The sequence below is a fragment of the Rattus rattus genome, chromosome 1, assembly GCF_011064425.1.
Source record: "Rattus rattus isolate New Zealand chromosome 1, Rrattus_CSIRO_v1, whole genome shotgun sequence".
Lineage (NCBI taxonomy): Eukaryota > Metazoa > Chordata > Mammalia > Rodentia > Muridae > Rattus > Rattus rattus.
The window spans coordinates 54,771,814-54,798,584 of NC_046154.1; the positions used below are offsets into that span (position 1 = coordinate 54,771,814).

The 26,771-nt window shown below is 41.9% G+C and overlaps 1 protein-coding gene across 1 annotated transcript in view; it reads right to left on the bottom strand.

Moving 5' to 3' along the window:
- Positions 1-26,771, bottom strand: part of Alg6 (ALG6 alpha-1,3-glucosyltransferase) — a 40,882-nt gene that overhangs the window by 6,881 nt on the left and 7,230 nt on the right. The window contains exons 3-14 of the mRNA XM_032901782.1: positions 22,345-22,429; positions 17,788-17,877; positions 16,760-16,848; positions 14,844-14,926; positions 14,049-14,113; positions 13,305-13,490; positions 12,612-12,747; positions 10,585-10,670; positions 8,822-8,906; positions 6,749-6,819; positions 4,137-4,205; positions 3,832-4,030 (exon numbers count right to left, since the gene is read on the bottom strand). Of these exons, the coding sequence (XP_032757673.1) occupies positions 3,832-4,030; positions 4,137-4,205; positions 6,749-6,819; positions 8,822-8,906; positions 10,585-10,670; positions 12,612-12,747; positions 13,305-13,490; positions 14,049-14,113; positions 14,844-14,926; positions 16,760-16,848; positions 17,788-17,877; positions 22,345-22,429 (1,244 nt within the window). The remainder of the gene's footprint in view (positions 1-3,831; positions 4,031-4,136; positions 4,206-6,748; positions 6,820-8,821; positions 8,907-10,584; positions 10,671-12,611; positions 12,748-13,304; positions 13,491-14,048; positions 14,114-14,843; positions 14,927-16,759; positions 16,849-17,787; positions 17,878-22,344; positions 22,430-26,771) is intronic.

Sequence of the window (26,771 nt, forward strand, 5' to 3'; positions counted from 1 at the left end):
GTGACTTTCCTGAAGAAGGACATGAGTGGATCCCTTAATGATGCCATCAGGACAGCACTCTGAGAGCCCAGTGGAAAGAAATGCTTTGCCCATACCAGATCAAATTAAGCCTAAGTATTCCCTCAAAGCAAAGTCCCTGAGTCCAGGGGTGGGAGGGTGTGAAATTTTCTGAAATAAAATCACAAAATTTAAGAAATAATTTTAAATATTTGAAAATATTCAAAATAGTTGAATTGCCATGATCTTGAACTAGCTAAACAAGAGTGCCTTACAGCTGAAGAGATAGATGGTTCAGTGGTTAAGAGCACAAACTGCTCTTGCACAGGATAGGAGTTTGATTACCGGGAACAATGCCAGGCAGTTCATAGCTTCCTAACTCCAGCTCCAAGGGAGCCAAGGCCCTCACTGCACTCACATGTACAAAACCACACAGAGACATACACGTACACATAATATTTAATACTGTTAAAAAAAAAAAAGCATGCTGAGATTTCTCCCAATTTAGACAACAATGAATCTTACAGCTCTTGCTGTTTTATACTAACAGTCATAACAAGAGCTTCAGGAAGTACCTGTATCATACAGTGTTCAATTCTTCCATCACTTTGGAATCTGTATCACCTGAGCTTAAAACTGCAGTAACAGCTACAGTCATCTGTCCACGGCTTCCACTATGCTGTGGCCAAGGCTCTGGACATATTCCTGTTCAGATATTCGTCCTCTCAGCTATGTGCATCACGAACTCTCTTCTTCATGTAAGGAGACATAGCTACCATGATACCACACTTTGACTCCTCCCACCTGGGATAGTCCATCTGTCAGTTCAGTCCCTTAGAAGACTCTGCTACTTAAAAGCAGCCCTTGTCTGTGCTCCCTGGCTTTGTTTTCTCTAAACTACTTAACCACCCTGTGTTGTATGCTTCCCACATGCTAGCATTGTTGATTTCCCCACTAGAATAACATGATAAAAGGTATTCTTGTTTTTTCCATTGTTGTACTTTCAACCTGCAATGTACTATGTACTGCAATGAGTACATAGTAAGTACTCAATGAACTGAATAATCAAGGAGCCTATGACACTTTTCACTGAAAAGACCACCTTGTGGCTGTCACAAGAGGGTACAGTTCTACATACATCCAAGTATTCAGACATGCTCACAAAATAAACTTTACATCTTGCTTTCCATGTAAACCTCTGAATAAGAAAGTTAATCTAACCTTGCTTTTCTTGTTCACCTCTTAACTTCTATGTCACCAACCTTCTGTATGGATCACCAACAGTGCAAAACTGTCAAGAGCTCAATGAGCAGTGCATTTAAGGATGCTGTCGAAGACTGTAAAGTACTCTACACCACCGGAGAGGTAATCATCAGTACCTCCTAGCTATAGACCCTGTGACCTACAACAGCGATCTACCTGTGAGATAGAACGGTGTAATAGTGGCAGAACTGTTACGGAAGTAACCAACCTCTCTCTGACTGGCCCACTCCATGAGACGGAACCCATATGTGACACTGCTAAAGTGACCAAGAACCTACAGGAAAGTCCACTACTATGATTCTGCTAAAGGAACACAGCAATTCAATGACTCCTAATGACATTCCACTCTACTCACAGATTAATGACTCACTTAGCCCTCTTCAGAGAAACAACTTCTTACAGTAGATGGGAACATAGAAACCCACAACTGGACAATGTACAGAAAATAAGAGACTTTGGAGCAACCATTCATAAACAGGATGTCTTGGGCAAAGCCCCCACTTCCAAATCTCCCAAAGCTTAGGCCTCTCTTAGGGTAAGAGAGGCAAATTATAAAAACCAAAGGTAATGGATTACTCCAAGGAAACAGTATCTTCCAGACATAACAGGACTGATGCACATATGAACTCACAGAGCCTGAGGAAACATGCACAGGTTCAAACCAGATGTGTCCCAGCACTGAGAAGGGGAAATGGACAAAAGTTCTCTCCCCTAACCAATAAGAATTGATACCCACTGGCAAAGGAAAAACCAATTTTCTCCAAAGGAGACTCGCTGAGTAATATTAGCCAAACTTCAGGGAAGGCTCCATGCCAAGTAGTATTTGGTAAACACAAAACAAACTCAATATTTTTGTAGACTTTTTTTCTGATTTTGTTTTGCTTGTGCATTTTTTGTCTTATTAGTCTTTTGTGGTTTCATTTCCCTTTGTGTGTATAGGGGTTCTTTTGTGTTTGCTTAAAGAGTATAAAGCTGGGTAGGTAGGGAGTTGGGGAGGATCTGGGAGGAACTGAGGGAAGGAAAAACTTCATCAAGAAAATACAGCCTAAATACCAGGCATGCTCACCTATGCCTGTAATTCTAACACTTAGGAGACAGAGGCAGGAAGACCAATAGTTCAAAGCCAGTTTCATATACACAGTGAGTTCAAGGCCATCTTAAGCTACATAAAACTCTGTCTCAAAACAAATTGCAGTAAAAAAATAATACTGTAAAAATGGTTATATTATTTAAGGTAATCTATATATTCAACAACACTCTCCTTTAAATATCCAATGGCATTCTTCAAAGAACCAGGGTGTGGGGGAGAAAGAGGGAATCTAAACTTCATATAAATGCACAAAAATAAGCAGGTAGACCAATGGGAAGAGGACCCACTAATAAACCCAAATATCTATAACCAAGTCATCTTTGACAAAGCCTCTTCAAAATAGTGTTGGGGACCTGACATGCACATGTAGAAGAATTCAATTATATCCATATCTTATCCTGGGTAAAAATCAGTTCAAAATGGATCTAAGACCTAAAACTTTGGAAATGCCAAAGAAACAATCATCAAAGAGAGAAGAAAGCTTACAGGTAGGGGGTGGAGGAGATCCATATTTATAATTCATAAAAAACTGTAAACATAAAAAAAAAAAAAAAACATTGAAATGGTAACCAAGGGGTTGGGAATTTAGCTCAGTGGTAGAGCGCTTGCCTAGCAACCCAAGAGGTTTTTAGGTCCCCAGATCAAAAAAAAAAAAAAAAAAAAAAGAAATACAAGCATTCAGATCAAAAAAAATACAAATGGCTAATACATATTTGAAAAAGTCTTTCTTTTTTTTTTTTTTTTTTTCTTCCTTTTTTTTTTTTTTCTGGAGCTAGGGACCAAACCCAGGGCCTCAAGCGCTCTACCACTGAGCTAAATCCCCAACCCCGAAAAAGTCTTAACATCCTAAGCCATCAGGTTAATACAAATTAAAACTCCTTTATGATTGTCATCTTTCCCTAGAAGGAATGGCTGTCCTCATAAAAAATAAATGACAACCTGTGGGTCAGGCTGTGGGGAAGGACAGCGCATGCACCGCTAGGGGTGAGAAACCAGAGCAGCAGTTAGAGAACTGAGCGTGCAGCATCCCAGACAAGCACAAACAAAAACAAACCTACACACTGCTATGCCATCTACCTCTTACCTCCTGGATATAGAGCCAAAGACGGAAGTCGGTGAGTGTACCACAGAGAGCCATATGCTTCTTATGTCGTGTTCACAACAGCAAACATAGCAAGTTCTAGACTGCCTGGCCTACATAATGAGTGTGACCCTATCCCAACAACAACAAAAATTCAGTAATTCGAAAAATATAGTAATATGCTAAAAAAATATACTCCTTATAAAAACTGAACAGGGCCAGTAAGACGGATCAGCACACCTACCTCCAGGCCTGACAGCCGGAGTTCAATCCCTAGAACCCACACGGTAGAAGGAAACAGTCAACTCCCAGAAGTTACCCTCTGACCTCTGTGTAGTGTTAGGCATGTGGTACACATGCAGAAATTACATGCTAGAAGCAAGGCCGCTGCCTAACTTACCAAACACTGTATAATTCTGGGAAGAAAAGTGAAGCCCGGAAGGCGCCTCCTCACAGAGACGGCGAAGAACTTCAGCTGCAGTTGTTCTTCAGAAGTGTTTTCAAACACTGGGAAGAAGGTGGAACAAGCTATTAAAAACGCCATCACTGTCACAACCGAGGGCAACAGGAGTTGGTCCTTTAATAGAAGAGGCAGCATGCTGTAAAGGAGAGAAAAACAGCAAAGCACCAATAATTACAGTGCAAACTTTTCAAGGACTGGAAGAGTTGTACTGGAAACATTATATGGAAATTGGTTTGACTCACCTAAACGTTGAAACTAGTAAAAACCAGGTTGACATGAAAGGAATTTCAGTTAAAACTAAGCAGACTGGTCTAAAAATGACAAGAAAAGGCATTTTAATGTTACAAAATATAATTTTACCCCTAGCCTGAAAAAAATAACTATACATGTCTGATTTTCAAGGTTAGTTTAAAAGAAAAAAGTTCTCCATGTGACTACTCAGAAAGTGTCAACTTCTCCATACTGTCTAGTTAACTGCCACTTGACTAGGTCACTAGCAAACAGTCCTTCATGTGCCACATGAACAGTCCCACAGGGAAAAAACCAGAGAAAGCATGTCCTTCTACTCTGCAAACACAAAGTGACTCCCAAGGGTTACAAACATCAATGGAGAAAGGACAACAAAGGTGAATTATGAAGCGGACAGGTTAAAAGTATTAAACTAAAAGAAATATGAAAACTGCATAATTAGAAGCTACGTGGAAAGGGCAAGGTCATAGAACTGGAGACAAGATGCTGGTAACGGAGCCGCCACTTCTCTGGTGTCTAGGGTATTACCCCGTCCATGCTCATGGAGAAGCAGGCTAGTTAGAAGCTTAGTCCTAGTTCCACAGCTGACACTTAACCATGTGACTCAAGCCAATGATTAATTCCACTGTTCTCTGCATGTATCCCCTAATATTTATTTTTAGCAATACAAAATACAGTTTTCTAAGAGGGACAGCTGTTGAATTACTGTTGCCATTACTATTAATCTCTCCAAAACGCTTGAGCATTCTCCCTCTGCGGTGGTTTGAATGAGAGCGTCCCCTTAGAGGCTCAGGTATTTGAATACCCGATCCCTACCTGGTTGCACTGTTTGGGGAGGTTTAGGACATACATGTAGCATTGCAGGAGGAAGTATGTCATTGGAGCCAGGCTTTGACATTCAATGTGACATTCAAATGTGCTCTCTCTGCTTCATGCTTATGATTAAAATGTGAGCTCTCAGCTTGATACTCCAGCCACCGTGCCTGCCTTCTGCCATGCTTCCCCCATGATGGTGACAGGCACTTATCCCTCTGGAACCATAAACCTACAGCCCTTCCTTCCATCAGTTGCCTCGGCCATGGTGCTTTACCACAGCCACAGAACAGTAACTAATATAGCCCTGTTCTTAGAGGACTGGTTTCTTCATATCAACTGGATATAAGATTCAAGCTTGGGCCGGGCGGTGTGACGCACACCTTCAGTCCCAGCACACAGGAGGTAGAAGACGAATCTCTGAGTTCAAAGCCAGCCTGGTCTACAGGATGAGTTCCAGGACAGCCAGGGCTACACAGAGAAACCCTGCCTCAAAAGAACAAAAACAGACAGACAGACAGACAAACAAAGAGACTTAAGCTTGGCATTGAAGACCACTGTTTCCTATTAAGAAATCACCACAGAGGATTTCCATTGCAATGCTTCAATATGCTAAATCAGAAAGGGTTTGTCAGCACAGAGAAGTACTCAAGAAGTAAGGTTTTCTAAGTCTTCCTTCCCATTTACTATCATAGTAATGGGTATCATCCCATTACTATGTAATACCAAGTCATGCACTAATAGAACTGTGTTACACGTAGGCATTGCTCTGAAAAGAATAAATATGGACACTACTCAGTCCTTAACCTCAAGTGTGTCTAGGTAGCATACCTGCTATGTCCTCAGGGCCTTACTCCCTCTCCACTTCATCCAGAGGAAACATGCCTGGGTCACCATTCCCTCAGAATAAAAACCAAGGTTTCTAGTAGCCAGTACAAGATCCTACAAGAACTGGACTACTGTCCCCTTTAAGTGGTTAGCCCTAACCCAGGTGTGGGCTTCAGGGCTAACAACCACACCCATCTGCAAGGACCGTGTGCAGCAGCTTTATGCCAAGGGGCCTTCCACAGAGGCAGCAGGAGCTTTAGGTTCCACCTAAGAAAAGCAGAACCACTTCCCTCATCTCCCTGGTCATTTTGCACTGGTATCTTCCATACGATCACTGAGAGAGCGCCAGGTAGGGCATGGCATAAGGCAGAGACAGACAGGACTGAACTGGGGAGGATTCCCATGCAATTCTAGGCTTACACTCTATTATGGTATTTAGTATCCTAGTATTAGGATAACAGCCCCAATTTCGCCCAGTTTTTTTCTATGAAGAATGGAAAATTGTAATGTCTTTTAACAAAATAATCTCTAAGGATTTCCAAGAGGGTCTGAAACCTTCATCTACAGGCTGTGGTATAGGGGAGTAGAGGGCAAAGAAACAGAACACAACATATGAAAGACATCATAGAGAGAATAAGGCTAATCAGTAGATGTGGAAATGAATGAAATAGAAAAGGCACAGAGGAGAAGCAGGAAAGCCACCTGAGGGATGTGTTTAATTAGTATATAGAAAATATGAAGACCTGGAAGACAAGAGAATATGTCAATAATAATTTTGTCAACTGTTTTGGTTTAAAATGTATTTTATAAAGTAAAATTAAAGCATTACCCTTCTGAGAATGACTAAGATAAATATATTCAAAAGTATTGTGTGGTCTTATTTTACATTTAAATTAACATTTTTATAAACATCCTTATATAGTAAACATTGTAATAACTAAATAGTTCAAAGATTTCTACTTACAGTGATACCAAGAGAATGGACTTCTCGTGTACTTGGAAAGAAAACAGAAAGAATGATAGTGCACAGCTAACCTTTGAGAAAGAAGAGGGTGAGACACGATTCAGCAGTGTGAAAGACGTATCACTGTGATTACAAATCTAAGTAAACATCCAACTCAAATTCTACTTACTACCTAGAGGTAAAAACCAAACACAGAACTTTCATATTATTTAACTAATTTTAAGTGTGTACATTTAAAAAGCCAATAATAATTTTTGAGCTGGTAAGAGGGTGCAGGGGGAATAAGGTGCTTGCCAACCCAAATTCAATCCCCAGGACCCAGGACCTACATGGTGGAAGAAGAGAACTGGCTCCCACAGTTTATCCTTTGACTGGCTGTGGTACGAGTAAAGCCTCCTACCCCAAAAAAATATTAATTAAATAAATGAAAAACAAAGCGGAGATTATTAAAAGGCTATCTAACCATCTAACATGGTTGTGAAACTCAGTTACTCATAAAAAAATCTACCAAGTACAGGAGATAATACAACAATCAAACCCCATCACCCCTTGGAACTTGGAAAACTACTTAAACGCTAATGGGGCCAGCAAGATGGCTCAGCGGGTAAAGGCCTGTGCTGCGCAGCCTGATGATGGGGTACCACATCCAGGGCCCACTTGGTCAAAAAAGGGAGCCAACACCCATAAGCTGTCCTCTGCTTTACACATGCACACTATCACACTCACACACATACTCACACTTACACACACACTCACACACATACACACACATACACACACACATACACTCACACACACACACACTCTCACACACACATACACACACATATCACACACACATACACACACACATACAAACACATATACACACACACACACACATACACTCACACACACACACATATACACACACACACACACACACCTCACACACATATACACACACACACACACACCACACACTCTCACACACATACACTCACACATACACACACACACACACACACACACACACACACACACACACACAAATAGATGTAAACTTGTTAGGTATAAAAGACAAAAGGGTCAAAATCTAAAACTGAAGACAAAACAAATCCACGGCATTGTTTCTGTTTTATGAAGTCACGGGTCTGTGGGGGGCTCTTGCTGCCGAAGCACAACTTAGGCCCTACAGGTCACTCTGTAAATGCGCTGACACTTCCTACACACAACAGCCATCCCCTTTGCTCCACTCTGCTTTGTCAGTGTTGGCAAAGCAAGGTACATGTCAGCTGACCACTACAGTAGCTTAACTGGTAGCACTGCCGGTTAAGACCTTCAATCACATAATACCCGTCTCAAACCCCCACTGGCTTCCTAGTACCCTTACAATAAAATCTGCACCCCCGTGGAGTCTGTCCTTCCTTCTCTCAACTTCGCCCCAACCACTTAAGCTTTATGCTTTAAACGACCCAAAGGTTTCCGTTATCCTCTGCCCAAATCTGTCTCTCTGCCTGTCCTGCGTAAGCCTCTCAACCAAACATGACATCTTCTGAAATTCCCCCATTTTTTATCTTGTTCTCACCTACGCATGACACACAGAAACAGGCAGGGACACACGTAACATCCATTCCCCGCCTGCTGTCCTTCCATAGCTCAAGCTGTCTTCTGCCTTCAGCTGTCCACAAGTTCCAAGCCTTGCCTAACCTCCCACAGCTGACTGGAATCCCACTTGTTCAGCAAGACTACAGTCTCCTCCAAGACCTCGCCCTTCACCCCCACATCCCAGACTTGGTCTGTACCAACCAAACAGTGCCACCTGCTCAGCAGCATTAGATGGACATACGGACATATATTATTGCCACCTTTGTGACCTTCATTAACCAATCAACACAGAGCAAAAAACAACAGTTCTTGAAGTGAACTAAAGATTCTGATTGCTCAGCCTAATGCCTAATCCAGCATCTGCACGGACAGTCTTCAGTGTGTCACATGACCAGTGCTTTGTTCTGCAGCCCACCCAATCCTGCCCCAAACAAGAAAGTCAGTTATAGCAAGTATGAGGTGTCTTGAGAAAAATGAGGAACTCACCAGAGTGAATCTGAATCCTTTAGCAGAGGGCTGAACTGTCAACTTTATGCATGCAGGAAGCAAGCTCAAAAATGTGAAGCAAAAGCTAAAAAGCAATAAAAAGTGTTTCCTGAGTTAGAAGTCCAGCTAAAACAATTGCCTTTTAAAGTAGAAAGATTACAGCACTCAACAATCTAAGGTCTCAGATTAAACTAGAATGTGACTGAAACATACACATTGAAGTGTATATACACTTTTGCACACAATTCTGACATAATACAAAATTAAACAGTACTGAGTATTGTACATGTCATTCAGCATTTAATGTCATGTATGACGTATCATGTAAAATGTACATGTAATATCATGCATCATAGTTGCAGGTCAATTACCAAACACTAGAAAATAAAAAAACACTATCAGACCTAAGAAGACAACTCTATTCAAAAACTTTACTCCCAGCAGAGTCCTGGCCCTCACTCCACAAAAGTTGAGTCTTTTTCAACTCCAGAAAGAACCAATCATAAGAGAGTGTGTCATGATTTGGTCTAATGCTTGTATTATTTTAATTGGGTCCCCAAAAATTGTAGGAGAATCCACATATAAGACACTGAGGGTGCCTGCCCCCAGTTGTTTTTAGTGGTAAATGAAGTTTCCAGGGGCCAATGGCTAGGCAGGGAGACAGAGGCAGAACTTTTAGCATTCCAGGACAAGGGACCGAGGGAGTGCAGAGAGAGAGCCTCCATGCCGAGACAGAAGATGCCAGACCAGAGAGATGCCATACAGAGAACACAGCCCTGACATAGGTGTTGGGAAACTCAGCACAAGAGGCCTGGGTCCGGGACATCCAAGATGGAATACAGGTTTTAGTAAGTAATAATTCAGGAATATCAGAGGGGAGAGTGTGTTAGCCATGTGGAGGTTTAGAAATGACCCAACTATTGAGCTGTTTAAGACATATTAAAATATAAGGCCATGTGTGGTGTCTTTCATTCAAGAACCCAAAACAGGTAGTGATTTGGGTTGATTTAAATAGAGATTAACTGGCTACCACTACAGATGGCACCCAAAATGGGGATCAAACCCATGACTCTGAGATTGCACACAGATAGGCAATACTCATCTGCTAAGTGAAGTCAAGCAATGGTGAGTCTGTCCTGGGGGCTTAGCAGTCACTGGAAGCCCTCCTGATAGTCACTGCCAGTCAGTTGCATTTCCTTCCCAAGATATTGCTGATGTCTACCCTGTGGGCTTGAGGCTTCCTTAGCCAGACCCCACAACTCCTCACAATTGCACTAGCCAATTCCTATGAGAAACTCACACACTCGATAATCTCTAACTTGCTGTACTTTTCTGGCTGATGTTGGCTGCACACCTATAAAAATCATGATTCTTCAAAATAATATTAAATTATATTTAATACATGTTCTACTTAAAGGAAAAAAATAAGGCGAATGTTCACATAAAATAATTCAAACTGGGGAGGGGAAGAGGGAGATCAAAGGAGGAGGAAGAGCTGGGCATAATGGTGCACGCCTTTAATCCCAGCTGCGGAGGCAGAGGCAGACAGATGGATCTCTGAGGCCAGTCTAGGCTTCGAAGAAAGTTTCCAGACAGCCAGGGCTACACAGAAAAACTTTGTTTTGGAGGGAGGAGGTACAGGACACAGAATTTTATGGTACTAAGTGGAAAGCCACTAATAACCTGCTCAGATAAATAACATACTACTGTGATGTTTTTGAGGAGTGGCTTATAAAGTACTACATAAAAACTTTGTTAGTTACCTGATTGCTATCTGGATGTGACGAGGCAAAATGTCTTTAATCTTCAGAAAAACATTAAGGCTGCACCAAATATTGGCTACTTTATCCTTTAAAAAAAGATTTGTTAGTTTTACATTTTTATATAATTGAAGGAAATATTAAACCCCATGAAGAAAAGCCTATAATCTCCAGGTAATAAACTTTCAAGACATGAAACTTTCATTCACATTTATAAGAAAGTACATTAAACTCTTCAAGCACTAAGAATACACACTCGCAGCCTCTAGCATTTTCCTTTTTTGAAGTGCAGATTATGTAAAGCGTCAGTAAGCTATAATCTACATTCTAATAAACACAATACTAAATAACAGACTAGAAGCCAAAAGCTCCCCAAATTTATAAAATAAATATTAATTACATTTGCCCAATTTTATTACAAATTTAACTTCCTGTCACATTACCTAATAGGTACTAGCAATGACAATACTAATTGCTAATAAATCAAGAAGTTTTAAAACATTAGCACTTGTGCTAGGCTCACTCAAGATGAAATTTGCTATTTCAGCTCCCCAGATAATAGAATCTATCCTCTCTCACATCTGCAAATCTCACAGCGGTGCAGGCATGATGACATCAAGAGAGGGATGGCCTCTACCTCTAACAAGTATTCTGCCCACTTCCTCTTCTGGGTCAAACACCAGATCTAGAGCTTCTGGGGTTGAGAGCAGTGGGGGACTGGTGATACACTGTGAATGTGCTTCATACCATCCCACACTTACCTTCATGGACACTGAGGGGACTGGTGATACACTATGCCTGACATCATCCCACACTTACCATCATGGACACTGAGGGGACTAGTGATACACTATGCCTGACATCATCCCACACTTACCATCATAGACACTGAGGGGACTAGTGATACACTGTGATGCCTGACATCATCCCACACTTACCATCATGGACACTGAGGGGACTAGTGATACACTATGCCTGACATCATCCCATACTTACCATCATGGACACTCTGTGACATTGAAGATACAGCAAATAACAGGTAGATTTTGTATTCAAAAAAATAGTCGAGTTTTTCTTTGCTTTAAGGGTATTAAGATTTGAAATCACAAGTCTGTCCCATAGCAAGTCTATGAATGCCTGACCTCAGTTTTCTATCTGTATGATAGGGAGGACGACGACCATTTTAGAACTATAGGGACCATGAACAATTATGTGGCAGGGTCTAGCACTTAATGAGTGATGTTAGCCACAATGGGGATTATGAACAATATCTATACACTGACCTGTCACACACCCCTCTACCTTCACAGCAATAAACACAATACCCAGTCTCTTTCAAAATGCTTATCCCACCCTCTTGCAAATGCACTGAAAATATTTTATAGAAATTATCTACTCAAAACTTAGAAATGCTTTCTAATTCTTTTCAAAAGAAATGTTATTCAAAAGCAAATTATCTATAAATATGTTGTCTCTAAGTTTATTAAAAGACCTTTTGTTCCAGAAATAAATGGTTTGTTTAGCTTAATTACTAATTCTAAATGATCAAATTATTCATGCAATAAAAGTTTAACAAGAGTGATTAAACTAGAATTAAATGGAAGGCTCTCATTAAAAATTACTACAGATGAAGGTTATATATTTCCTAAGAAGGATGAGATCTTTCTGAGGCAAACAGGATTATCAGCTTAACAAATAATTGTGGCAAACAAAGAGGAGAACATAAACCAACACGGTGGCGGGCTTGTTAACTAACTCAGTGGCTGTGGCATCCAGTGCTCTTTTATTAAGGACCAATCTGACGAGAAACAATGTACAATTGAATTATGGACCTAATTATGGCAAAAACATTACCTATTCATATAAGGCACTAAAATCTGCCAACTGAGCGAGGGACGTACACTGGGGCGAACAACGGACGGGCTGACTGGAGGGGAGATGGGAGTTCCTGTTCCTGGTGTCCCCTGCACAGGCTCCCCAAGGGTACAGAGGAGGTCAGCCATAGAAAAGGATGGGTCCATTCATCATACCTCAAACAACCCGCGATCAACAGGGAAGAGTCTTCTCAGGACCTGCAGGGCGTGCTCCCTTTCTGTCAAGAATGGCAGCCAACACAGAAGGAAGGAGGCCACAACAGTACAGGCTATCCTAATGAACAATGCAGACCTAGAACAAAGAGGCGGGTGAGCAGTAAGACAGAGAGAAGAGATGTGACTATCATCTGGTACCGTAACTACAAGTGTAACAATACGTCCATCAATACTACCATAAAGATTTAAAACGGGACACCGCTAACAACACAGCTGAAAATGTCACCACTGTTAAAAGACTCATGTCTCCAGCCAAGGACCCACCAGTACCCTAATGAGCATTTAGCTTGGATGCCGTTGCTATAGGCGTGAAGGGATGCAGCCTTAAAGAAAACTGTCCAGTAGGAGTATTTCTAGTGAGCAGATAGCATGACAAGCTCTAAAGGGACGGCACTCTACAGCCATGCTCTGCAAACCCGCCCACACTGCCTCCAAAGTGTAAGTTGGTCACTCGGTCCTGTAGTTATGAAGATTTACAAGAATACAGAACATGGCTCAACAGCTTTCGCCCCATTCACCCATGGCCAGCACACTTAGGAGAAACTACCAAAGCCAAAGACCACCTTCCTCCAGATTAAGTATGCAAATAAATTCCCTGAAAATTTTGAATTCTATGCTTTGAAAGTTACTTACCCCTTTCCTCTGAGGCCTTTTTTAAAACATTTGCCAAGTAAAAAGCAAAAAAATGGTAGGGAGTGGTAAAGTTCCATCTGTTTATAATTTAGAGCTAAGCAAAATGCCAATGACCCTAGCAGGTCCCAGTCACAAGATACTCCAAGAACACCCCACAGAGCAAAGCCAAGACTCACAGAATTATACATGTTCCTGTGTCAAGGAAATCAGCTCAATTAAGAGACAGGACCTACAGTGTATAGGGCATATTTCATTTAAACATAACATCTGTGTACAATAAAAGCTTACTTCTAAATGTGAACTGAAAGCATCAAAGTGTTAAAGAATGTCTACAATATACACAAAGCTACGTCAAGTGTGCTAAATCAGGTCGCAGCAACTGACGTGAGAGCTGTAGGTACCACAGCCTCCTGGTAAACTACTCCACAACGTGCCAAATCTAGAGAATAAAACTATTCTGGTAGCAAGTTTAATTATAACAATTACTGTTATCCCTTATACTATGTGTTAATCAGATAAAGAATCAAGAGAAAAGGGGAGGAAGAGAAGGAAAATGTTAGGTAGAATTTCAAAATATGTCTAAGAAGACAAATGGAATAGAGGTGTTAATGGCAAAGACAGGATAATTTTCTATAAAGCACAAAAAAAAAAGCAAAGATGCAGAAAAGGGACAGTAAAAAAAAAAATCTAACAACTGAGCTCGTAATGTGTGGCTGGTTTCATGTCCAGTTTAATAAAGGATACTGAAAATGTCCATAGTCGATAAGAATGAGACCTGGGTACAGCAATATGCATAGCGCGCTGGCGATCTGTGAAGAAAAGTGTGGTGGGTGAGAGATTATTGCCACAGCAGAGTGATGTACACCATGCACCTAACATGGTAAGAGTGTCCCATCCTCCTGAGACACTGTACTTCCTTAATCGAAATATTCCTCCTCACAAGTCACCTACTAAGACACTAAAGTTTTCCTGGAGGCAGTAGAAAATACTTAAATAAAAAGTAAAATTACTGAAAGGGACTTTTCATCTGGTTGTTTGTTGACTCTCACTGTGTAACTCTGGCTGTCTTACAGCTCACTGTGTAGGCCAGGCTGTCCTCAACTCACAGAAATGCACCTGCCTCTGCCTCCACAATGCTGGAATTAAATATGCCTCAACACCACACTCAGAAAGACAGTTTTAATCTATTAATTGGCTATGTCGTCAGCCGATGTAAAATTCTCAAGGAAGGAGACTTGAACATGACTGTGGACAGACACGCGAGCCAGCTCAAAATTCTGATGTTTGAGCTTAGCGCAGCACGGCGCGGGTCAACTGTGAGGCAGTTCTACAGTTCAGTGCGTTCTGTTACTAGAAAGCACTTAAAGTAATTACTGTAAGTTAACTGTTGTTCTTTATATGCAAATTAATCAATAGAAGATAAAATATTCATTATCCTACGTACTCCCAAAGATCAGGGCTTCCTCAAAGTCGATCCTAAATAGGCTAGTAATAACACCTACATCCAGAGAGGAAATGTCAAGCAAGGTTAGCAGTTACCTTTCTCTTAGGTGAGATTTCTTTTAAGGAGTAGCAGTACAAAAGCACCGCGGGTATATAAATGAGCAAGTCAGCAGCGAGAACTGAAACACAAGCAGAGAAGATGAGTTCATCAGGATCCAGCAACCCACTGCCCCCATCCTCCTACAGCCGCCTCTGTCTTCCACCATCCTCCTGCATCTTCCTACAGCCGCCTCCGTCCTCCTACAGCCGCCTCCGTCCTCCTAGATCCTCCTACAGCCTCCTACAGCCTCCACCATCCTCCTATGCCTCCATGGTCCTTCTACACCCTCTGCTCCCTCTGCCTACAGCTGATTATAAACGCTGCATCACTAGACAATGTCAGAGTCATGCACTTGCTGCTTTCTTAGCCATCAAATGAATGCTCAAAGCAGAGGAAGACACAGTATATTCTCTCTATCTGATATTCAAAATATTCTGCTCAAAAGAACAACTTGAAGGAGAACTTTTAATGGTACTATTCATAAAAACTTATAACTATATAAACTTTTATTAGCTGATGCACAGAAAAAAGTTGGAGAAAGTCTCATGAGCATTATTTTACCCATCAGTAGGATGACGCCTGGGGCTTCATGAGTTCCAGACCAGCTATAAAAGAATAAAACAGCAAGACCCCATCTCCAAAAAAAGTAAAAAAGAGCTTGAGAGCCCCGGGGAGGGAAGAAAGTGGAAATACACACAAGGTAGGTGTGTGTCTGTGTGTCTGTGTGCATGTGTGTGTGTGTGTGTGTGTGTGTGTGTGTGTGTGTGTTTGAGCATGGGATGGGGTGGTGGGGGACAACAGAACAGAGACAAAATAAAAAGAGAAAAAAACAGTAGTCCTTTTAGAACAAAGGACAACAGTACTATCCAAGAGTCTGCTATCCTGATACAAGAAAGAAATATGCAATGCCTAGCACTCTCTTTAGGGCTGCCCTAAAAGCTGTAACTCTTGGAAACACAGATGCTACTTTGGATGCTGTGAACCATGGGATGAATATGCAGTCAAAAAGGGTTAAAGCACTGAAAGCAGGAGAGATGTGAAAAGGACAGACAGACAGACACAGGTCACCTCCTGGGCCTGAAAGTCTGTAACAGGTAAGCACACTGTGTACCTAGGCTAATTAGCAACAAAAGGCGTGAGCTAGAATAAAGTCTTATTGGGCAATGCTCTCACAGAAATCAAGGCTTTCACTTTCAGCCTCCTGGAGAAGCACGCAGAGATGCTCTGTGTGCTGGGGATCCCTGTGGATGGGGATACAGCCCAGTGGCAGGGGCTTGACTCGCAAGCCCCTTAGTTTAGTCCCCAGCACCACTCAGTGACAGAGAGGGTGTCTTATGGACGGTTTAATGTTTGACCCACACAACATATGGAGGCTCGCCTTGAGAAAGGCCGAAGGAGCCTGGGACTAGTGCCCTAAAGCAGCGCCATGAACAAGTTCAGCTTCAGTTTCTTACTCTCTGATTTACGGCAAGTTTCCCACCTCACTCAACTGCACCTCGATGGTTCCCCGAGCTTTAAATAAGGGTGAGACAATAAGTTCATTTCAGTTGATTTCTCAGAGGATCAAGTGATACAATAAAAATGAAATACCCAGGTTTACTCTTCTACTCCTGGTTTAAAGGTTACATATACTTTTAGTCTACAGCATTTACATATATACATATGCATAACTATAAATTTCAAATCCATGCCTTTAATCTCAGCACTCAGGAGGCAGAGGCAGGTGGACCTCTGTGGGTTCAAAGCAATCCTGGTCAACATAGTACATTCTAGAACAGCCAGAGCTATAGTGAGGCACTGTCTCAAAAACAAACAAAATAATAATGCTTTTTTTCAATTGAGTACTTTTATCAATTTACCCAAATTCTTATTAAAAATTTAAATTCCGAGCCAGTACCAACTGCTATTTTACCTGTGGTACGCATGAAGAGCTTGTGTGCCTGACTCTCATAGCCTCGTGATGTGTGGAGAGCAACCCAGTCTGGGTTTATAAACTTTGCCCTGCAAATAAAACCATATACACACATGCACTTTATTCCTCTCGGGTCTAGCAATCAGGACATCTAAGAACACAGGACTTTAAGAATTATCTGTTGCTGATAATAGGGTCAAAACGGAAGCTCTACTCCTTGTATTTAATCAGGTAAACTTCACTGTGTGTAGAGCAGTAGGTCATCGGCCAATACAACCGTGTGATATGCAGATGTCTGACCCTCGCCATCCTAGTGTAGAAAACAATCTGACGCCACGTTTCATTATTAAAAACATCCTCTTCGGGTTCCATAATAATGCCTTTAATAAGCATATTCATCATGAATACTATGTAAAGCTCAGCCATTCTTATCGATAAGTGAAACTTTCCATAGATAATAACTAGCCACCATGAAGTTTTGGTGCTTTACTTTCAACCCGTGAAAATTTACTTTATAAAGTAAAACAGTTAAAAGTTGACATAACAAATCATGACAAGGTAAAGAAGTTCCTCAGATTCTTGCTGACACACTTCAAGTCTAAGAGAAACTGTGCTACAGAGGTCAACGGGATCCCCGCCAAAACAGAAGTCCTCATCTATAAACTACTTCATTTAAAAAGGGGGGTACCAATCGTACGTCACTAACTTGTAAGTTTCTAACTTAGCACAGCGGTTAAGGCCATTTGGACCTACAGTTTTAATTTATTTGGCTACTCCAGAAAAATGAAAGCTGTCTTATATTAAATACCACTTGGCAGCTGATGTGCTGTTAATAACATCTCTGCTCCAAAACAAACGTAAGCCTTGCATTCATTCTAGAGCATACACAAGCTACAGAAAGGTTCAAATTCTGAAAGTGGTTCTTAAGCTTGTAAAACGATTGAGGTTATAAACAATAACTCTTTAATAAGTCAGATCACACTGTATCTAAGAGCATAAATATTCACTTATACTAAAGAAGAACTCACACATATGCACATAAGAGACTGTGATAGGCCGTAAGAGGTGGGTAATCCAATCCCCAGTACTGTAAATTATTATCACTACTGTTAAAATACCTGGAAAAACAAAAGACACCATTATCAATATTCAAGACATAATTTAACATCTCATGCCATTTAATTAAAATTAAGTTCAATGGTTTAACTAATTAAGACATTAATAATTAGTCTATGACATCAAATACAAACGGGGCTGGGACTTATTGTTACTCTCTTAGTAGACTTTAGTAAATCAATTATACTCATACAACAAAATATATGGAACAAGATAATTTGTGTCTGATACTGTGACAATTTAGAAAAACAACACTTTTCATGCATGATCTTAAAAAATTGAAGGCCAGTTTCAAAGAACACATGGAAAGAGGAAGACTTCATGGATAAGAAGGCTCGACCGGGACTTTGAAAATAATTCAGCTAGCATATGTAACTCAGGCCTGCTATATAAGAGTCTGTGAACCAATGGGGAAAACCTCGTCTAGAGTCCGTAAAGGTGCTTGGTTCCTCCAGTTAAAGATGTGAAGGAATTATTAAAAAAAGGAAAAAAGAAAAAACACTGTCTGTGAGAGGAAAATTAAGTTTCTATGAATATATTTCTTAGAGTGTCCTTTGTAGCTAAGCAACTTCTTCCATCCACTTTCCCCCGTCACAGGAGCAATTTGCGACAATGCAGACCTTAGTGATCTGAGTATGTTTGGCCCAGGGCATGGCACTATTTGGAGGGGTAGCCTTAGAGCAGGTGTGTCACTGTGAGCGTGGGCTTTCAGATCCTTTCTAGCTACCTACAAGCTAGCTTTCTCCTGTTTGCCTTTGGATGAAGATGTAGGACTCTCAGCTCCTGCTGCACCATGCCTGCCTGGACACTGCCATGCTCCTGCCTTGATGATAATGAACTGAACCTCTGAGACCTGTAAGCCAGCCCCAAATAAATGTTGTTTTTATAAGAATTGCCTTGGTCACGATGACTGTTCACAACAGTAAAACCCAAACTAAGACAGAAGTTGGTACCAGGAGTGAGGTATTGTGTGGTATGCCTGACCATGCCTTTGTTTAGAAGAATGTGGATTTGGGGATTTTAAATTTGGAAAGCAGAGGAATGCTTTAAATGGGGCTTAATGTGTTATCCTTAGTAGGAATATGGAAGACTTCGTCACTGAAGAGTGATTTGAATTGTGAACCTGGCACAATTAGGTTTCAGTGCAGAATCTCAATATGTGGTCTAGGAATTATTTTTGTGGTATTTTGGTGAAGAATGTGGCTGTTTTTTGCACTTGTCTGAAGAATCTACCAGAGGCTAAGGTAAAAAGACTCAAATTAATTCCAATGACAAAGGAAGTCTCAGAAATGCCCATCATAGACTTTGTTCTCTAGTTAAGTCTCATGAAGAATATTCTAAACAAGTGTAGCAAGCTGAGAAAGGAAAAATATAAAATATTTGGTTCGAGTGTTAAAGGGGCACCAGGAAGTGAAATGGAGCTGAATCCTGTGTTCAAGGATATTAATTAAATTGAATTAAGAAAATAGTGACCTTGGGACAAGATCCCACCCAGCTAAAAGTACTAGCCTTTAATCTAGGAGACAAAGACAAGCAGATCTCTGAGTTCAAGGCCAGCCTAGACCAGAGCAAATTCTAGGTGAAGAAAACTTAAATCCAGGCTTGGTGGACCACACCTTTAATCTCGGTGCTTAGGAGATAGGCATGCAGATCTCTGAGTTCAAAGTCAGTCTACAGAGCATTTCCAGGACAGCCAAGCTTAGGCAACAGAGTTGAAAAACAGAAAGCTGGTGATAATGTAATAGAACAGGGGGCCATGTTCTAGCTCCAGCAAGCAGCAGAACTCAACAGCTTTAGCCACGTGGCTCTGTCATTGGAGTCTAGAATAGATGCTGGTTACGAACTGGGACAATTGAGTGCTGGTTAGCTGAAGCTGAGAAATTAGTGGTGGTTAAGAAAAGACCAGCTTCACTGAGGTAAAATCTGGGACGTGTTTTCTCAGAGCACAAAGGAGCTGTGTTCCAGAGATAGCCAAGGTTGTACCCCGTGCTGCAGCTGGACTGGTAATGTGTAAGAGTCACCCAGGTGGTACCGGTTCTGAAGAGGCCATGAAGAGCAGCTGAGGCTGGGCACTGTGAGAGGCCATGGAAGGCCATTGGTAAAGGTGCACCCTCAGTTGCAGTTGATGGCCCAGGACTGAAGGGGTCATGCAAAGGAGTTGAAGCTTGGCACCATGAAGAGAGCCTGTGAGAGGCTATTGGTGAAGCCTAGTTGCAGCAGAAGAACCTAGTATATTGGAGATGCCAGTACCATGGGATGATCACCAAGAACAACAACAGCAGTGGTGTGGATCAACCTGAGCTAAACAACTGAGTTAAACATGTAAAGCTGTCAAGTTACCACCCGGAAAAACCTAAGTACTTAGCAGTAGTTCTAATTTACTGTTAACCACCATACTACTGGGATGGACACAGCAATGGGAGCTCAAGTAATTTCAAGATTACATTTTAACCAGAACAACTTGGTTGGGTTTCTAATAAAGAAAAGGCTGCCTCTTGCTTACTCTAACCTCTAACATGAGGTTCACTACAGTTGCTGAGTGGAAGAGGTGCTAAGATGGCAGGAGGCTGTAAGCATTCAGACACATGCGTTAGGGAGGAAGGACGGTTAAGGACTGTGTCCCAGTCTTAGAGTAATTCCTAAGAAAGGGAGGCAGGCTCATAGGCACACGGCCTGTAATCACAGCTACTCAGGATGGCGAGACAGCAGCATCACTCCAGGCCAGCCTGGACTACAAGGTGGGACTGTCGTAAACAGAGAGAAGAGAAGAGAAGTGTGAAAGAAGACAGCAGAGTGCTGGAGCCCCTTGTCTGGCAAGTGCAAGCGGTTTGTTAGGATGGCTCCCAGAGGCTCAGACATCCCAATGCTTACTCATCTGGAGTGGGACTGGTGAGATTAGAAGGACTGGGGGGGAGCCTTGTTGGAGGAAGTGTGTCGCTGAGGGTGGGCTTGTAGGTTTCAAAAGCCAGCCAGGCCCAGTTCTCTCTCTGCCTGTATCAGCTCTCGGCTACTGCTCCACCTTCTCTCACATGTGGGTCCTAAATCTTAATTTTCATACATGTATATATATATATGTGTGTGTATATATGTATATGTATACACACATACACATGCATATATGGAGGTCGAGAAACTAGAAAAGGAGCATGAAAGGAGAAAAGACATTAAGGGGCAAGAAGAGGGGACGTTGTAATGGGGGAGGGGCTGGAGACATGGCTCAACATTAAGAGTAAGTATTGCTCCTGGAAAGGCCCACTGTTTGGTTCCCAGTACCCATGTCGAGAGGCTCACACCCTCTAACTCCAGCTCCAGGGATCCAACACCATCTTCTGGATGCCCACACACAGACACACACAAAAAAGTTTTAATTCCTTTTAAAAGGAAAGGGCTGTGGAATATGTAAGGCACAGAAAGGGGGCTCTTGGCTGGGGAGAAAGGGCACCAGTGGTAGGGAAAGGGGAAGAGGTAAAGGCTGTGAGAACAAGCATGTGTGAAATGCCTTAATAAAGCCCTTGCGGACCAACGTAGTATGCACACGATCACTTCCATTATGCAAGTGATAAGACTACAAGAGAAAGTTAGAAAATCTGCAAAGTCACCGCAGCAGTGAACAGAGCCGGGATCTGACCTCTGACCTACAATCTTCACCCTTACATCACTAAGATTCCTTCATGAAACCACTGACGGCTAGAGTGACCTTCGCTTTACACTACAGAGAGAACCCCAGAAATAAGACCACGTAAGAGAGAAATGAATGCCTTCGAGAGATGGTCACTGGGGTCTGCAGCATGCCAGGACCCACGCTAGATGCAGGCTACTCAGAGATGGCCAAAGGGACAGAAGTAAAATTTTCAGTTGAAAACAAATTGAAAGCTTTTCATTCCTTTTCAGCTCCACACACACAGCCAAGACCTTTCTGTTTTTACCTAGAGCTGATGTCACGGTAAGTGTTAGAGAAAAAAGTACAGATAAGGAAACAGCGAAGACACTGTCTGCTCATGCTGCTGTTTTCAGCTGATCTCCATCCAGAGGGTTTCCAAGACACACAGGTTCTTGTATCAGATCATAGCTTAGGGCTTGGCGGGATGTCTCCATAGGTGAAAGTGCTTGTACAAAGCCTGCCAGCCTGGATTTGATCCCTGGAACCTGGGTAAATGTGGAAGGAGAAGACCAGCTCCACAGAGCTGTCCTCTGACCACCACAGGCAGGCGGTGGCATGAGTGCACGCCCACATTGTCACACATGATAAGGATAAATACAGCTTGAAGATGTTAAAAATTAGAAGTTTCAGGTTAATAGCAAAACGTAGCCAACTGGGTATGTGTATGGATAATTTTCAGGACTGCGAAACTTCAAAGATGAGGCCCAATATGCAAGAGATGAAGAAAGTGGGGTTTTTCTTTTAAACACCATCAGATAATCTATATTAACTATAACAAACAATAAAACCAAGCCAAAATTATCCATACCATTGTTTGACTGGTAAGTTAAGGGTAATTTCTTGCCAGTGTCTCTGAGCTTCATAATCACCAAACATAGGTGGTTTTCCAGCACCTAGAACGAAAAGCAAAAAGAGAATAATAATGAACTTTTAGCATACTCTGTGGGATTTTTATTTTCCTTATAAAAATGTCCTATATTACAGGGACAACTGAACTAGAGAAGGAATGCAGGAGTTACCAAGGTCAGAGTTGAGGCCTGAATCCAGTAGTGCAAGTCACCGAGTGACCACATGACAGGAAAGTTCCTTACCCTCCCTAAGCTCAAGAGCCACACAGTGAACTCAGAGGACCGCTAGAGCAGATACCAGACAGGCGGACACCCAGTGCAGAGCCCAGCACAGCAGACACTCAGGACACAGGGCCTCTGTAGCACCACTCAGTTTATTACAAGTGTATGGCATGCAGGATTGGTTTTTTTTTTTTTTTTTATCTTGTTTTGTTTTTTTAATTTGCTAGCACACCTTTAATCTCAGCACTGGAGAGGCAGAGGCTAGAGGATCTTTATGAATTCAAAGCCAGGCTGGTCTACTTAGTGAGTTCCAGAAAAACATAGTCAAAAAGAAAAACAAAAAAACAAAAGAAAACTTTGGACTGGGGAGATGGCTCAGTAGTTAAGAACACTAACTGCTCTTCCAGTGGTTCTGAGTTCAATTCCCAGCAACCACATGGTGGCTCACAACTATCTGTACTAGGATCTGATGCCCTCTTCTGGTGTGTCTGAAGACAGCCACAGTGTACTCACATACATGAAATAAATACATAAATCTAAAAAGAAAAAAGAATACATAGACTCAGTAATGAACAAACATTCACGCACACACACACTCACACAAAATCCAACAACATTGTGTGTGTGTGTGTGTGTGTGTGTGTGTGTGTGTATGTGTAAGAGAGAGAGAGAGAGAGAAAGGTGTAGAAATCAGAGGACGACTCTCAAGAGGCAGAAATCTCCTGTCACCTTATGGAATCCAGACGTGGAGCCCGAGTTGTCCAGCACACATGTAAGCACCGATACCCTTGCCAACCACCATGTTTACTTTCACTTCATGAGAAAATCTGCCACCAGCACTGTGGTCTGAATATGAAGTGTTTCCTGTAGGCTCATGTTTGAGCACTTGGTCCATAGCCGGAAGACTGTGGAACCTTTCAGGGTAGAGGCTTGAGGAAGTGGGTCAATGGGGCAGGACCTTGAGGCTTGCCAGACACCCTACTCCAGGTCTCTTCCCTTCCCACTGGGGATTCGGTGTGAACAGCCTTTTCCCATTGCTGCCACAGTGCCCTCCCCACAGTCTTGCTAATCCTCAAACTGGAGGGCAGAGAAACTCTTCTGTGTGGTTTCAGGTCAGGTATTCGGTCACAGCAATAAGAAAGTAACAATGCAAATACTTCCAAAAAGTTTAATAAATTAACTACAAACATCGCCTTTACAAACTGAAAATAAAAAACTTAATGTTGAACACCGAAGTAAAGTCCGGCTATGTACTGATGAGGGTCAGGCTACTCTCAAGTGATTTATATAAAACTCCAAGTCCAGTGAGATATCTCAGCAGCTAAAGCAATCCGCCACCAAACCCGAGGTCAATCCCTAGGCCACAAATGGTAGAAGTGAGAACCAGTTACCAATTTGTCCTGGCTTCCACACGCCAAGCATTGCACACACAATAAATAAGTAAATAGATGTTTGAGAAAAGTAGCTTGTAATTTGTTATCTTCAAAGTTATAAATAAGGGATAACAAACCTTTAATAACTGACAAGTATGTCTAGTGCTAAATACAGTGAACCCATCAACTAAGTGTTATTAGTTCCCTTCTTTAAGACTGAGAAAAGAGGAAATGGTCACTTGAGCAGTAAAAGTGTGCTCTGGATCAACCCAGAAAGTTGGCTCTAGAACATGTTCTCTCTTTTTTAATCTTTTTTAAATAGTACATTTTTAATGGTTTGTTTTTATTTTATGTGCAATGGTGTTTTGCCTTAATGTATGTCTGTGTGAGGGTGTCAGATCCCCTGGAACTAGAATTACAGACGGTTGTGAGCTGCCATGTGGGTGCTGGAAATCGAATCTGGGTCCTCTGGGAGAGCAGCCTATGTGTGCTCTTCACTGCTGAGCCATCTCTCCAGTCCCTAAAAACCCATGTTAACTCCTACCCATCATGCATCATACCCACATAGATGACAAATCTCCACCTAGCAAATGGTAAGCACCTATTTAACAAGCAGTTGACCACTGAAATGTGAGGAAGCCCAAAAAAGTACACGAGTCACAGGTTTTTAAGTCAGCAAAAAAGGTAGAAATCAAAATAGCCATATTTGCTTCTAACCTAGGAGAAGGTTTGTCACATTGAATCATGAGGCTCTGCTCACTGAAATCTAACCCAGGTTTAATAAAGTTGTTCGCGTTTGTTGCCTAGATCATACCAATGCTAGACTGCACAAGGACACAATCTGTAATTATGGGAAAAGCAGACTAGCAGTTCTATACACTATCTATACTTGTGTATAGACATACACATGTGTATAGGCATGTACATGAGTAACTGGCACAAGAAATGACCCACAGTTCAAACACGCTTGTACATATGCAACTGCCCTGTCTCTCAGAATGAACCATCTTACTCCTCTGTCTCCTCAGGATATGTTCACCCAGTGCCACTCAACAGCACCTGACAGACTCCCAGTGACTGCTGACACAGCAAAGACGCTGGTGTAGGTAGTGGGACACAGCAAGGCTTTTAATCAAACAATGTGGGTCCTTCGTTCCCCATTAATGAATGCCCAGCATCCACTTGTGATGGCAGGCTAACTATCCAGGTCTGCTTGCATATAAAGCCTATGTGTTGGTTCCTGCCCCCAGACACATTTACTGTATGGTATTTAAAACTTGTTCATTGCTTACTCTCTATTCCATATAGAACTTCTATCAGTTCATGCATGATGCCTTCAAGAACCGCCTCAGAGGACCAAGGATAGGGCTCTGCAGGTCAAGTGCTTGCCACTAACCCTGCTGGCCTGAATCTGATCCCTGGAACCCACGTAACAAGCTAAGTGTGGTAGCGCGCATCTGTGGTCCCAGTATCACTACAGCAAGGGAGGAGGAGAGAATCACCCAGAGGCCTTTGGGCCAGCCAGCCCAAAACAGTAAGTGCAACCCTGCCTTGTAAGGGACTAGGGGAAGACACACCCCCTCAAGCTGTCCCCACATCTGCACTAAATAAGTTACACGCACAATAAATAAGTTCTTTAATCACCTCAGGGTTATGGATGTATCTCAGTGCTAGAAGAACGTGCAAGGTTCAATCCCTAACACCATAAAAAAGGAAAAAGGTTGAGTTGAGTGTAATGTAAGAATCACTTCAAACGTTAAGAGTGAATGGGGCAAGGATGATAGCATACACCTTTATTCCGCTACTTGGGAAGTAGAGGTAACCAGATCTCTGTGAGTTTGATACTAGCCTGGTCTGGCTATACAGTGAGACCCTGTCTCAAGACAAATTAGGGACAGTGGTACATGCCTGTAATCCCAGCACTCAGGGGAGGCAGAAAGATCGGAACTTCAAGACCATTCTTGGCAGCACAGGCTAGACTAGTCCAGCCCAGGCTACACAAGCCTTGTCTCAAAGTACAAACAAAATCAATTCAAATCTAAATCCCCCATGAGCTTCCCTTATAAACTAAAATATAAATGGCTAATTAGTGACTTCTCATAAAAATGTATGTTTCCCGTATCATGTTGTCATTTGGCTATACTACCTCCTAACTGATAGCCAAGTATGAATTTTAGTTACTGGAAACAGAAAAATTTGTTTTCCATTAATCAAAATAAGCATCATGTTAGGCATGTACTAATCTTAAAATGTACTCAATTAAACTCAACAGGAGGATAAAAATAATTTCTTCTAATAATTTCTTAAAGGAAAAGAATTCTTCAGCAAGCTATTTACATTTTTTATGTGTGTTGTGTGTGTGTGAATCTAATTCAGTGAATACAACCACTGAATACATGGTTTCTTTGGGAAGACAAAAGGAGGGGTTCCTTTTCTTTTTTCAATGCCATTAGGATAATAAATTCAGAAAACACTTCGGTGATTCCCTACACCTGAAGAAAAACAATCAAACTATGTAGATTTCCTAAAGCGCTCTAGGAGCCGTACAGTAGGTGTGGAAGGCTTTACTCCTGCTAACGGACAGCAGCATGGATAACGACTCTTCAGGGTTGGGGAGCCAGTCTTTACCCAGAGTCTGACCTACTTCAATAAATTCAGCTGACACTGGCTATGAAATCAGTACTTAAGTTTTTAAAACTGCTAAAGTGCCCTCAAAGCAGCCCAGAAGGACAGCCCAACTGTGCCTGTGGGAGCTTCACTCCGAAGGGCAAAAGATTCCTTCCACAGTGATC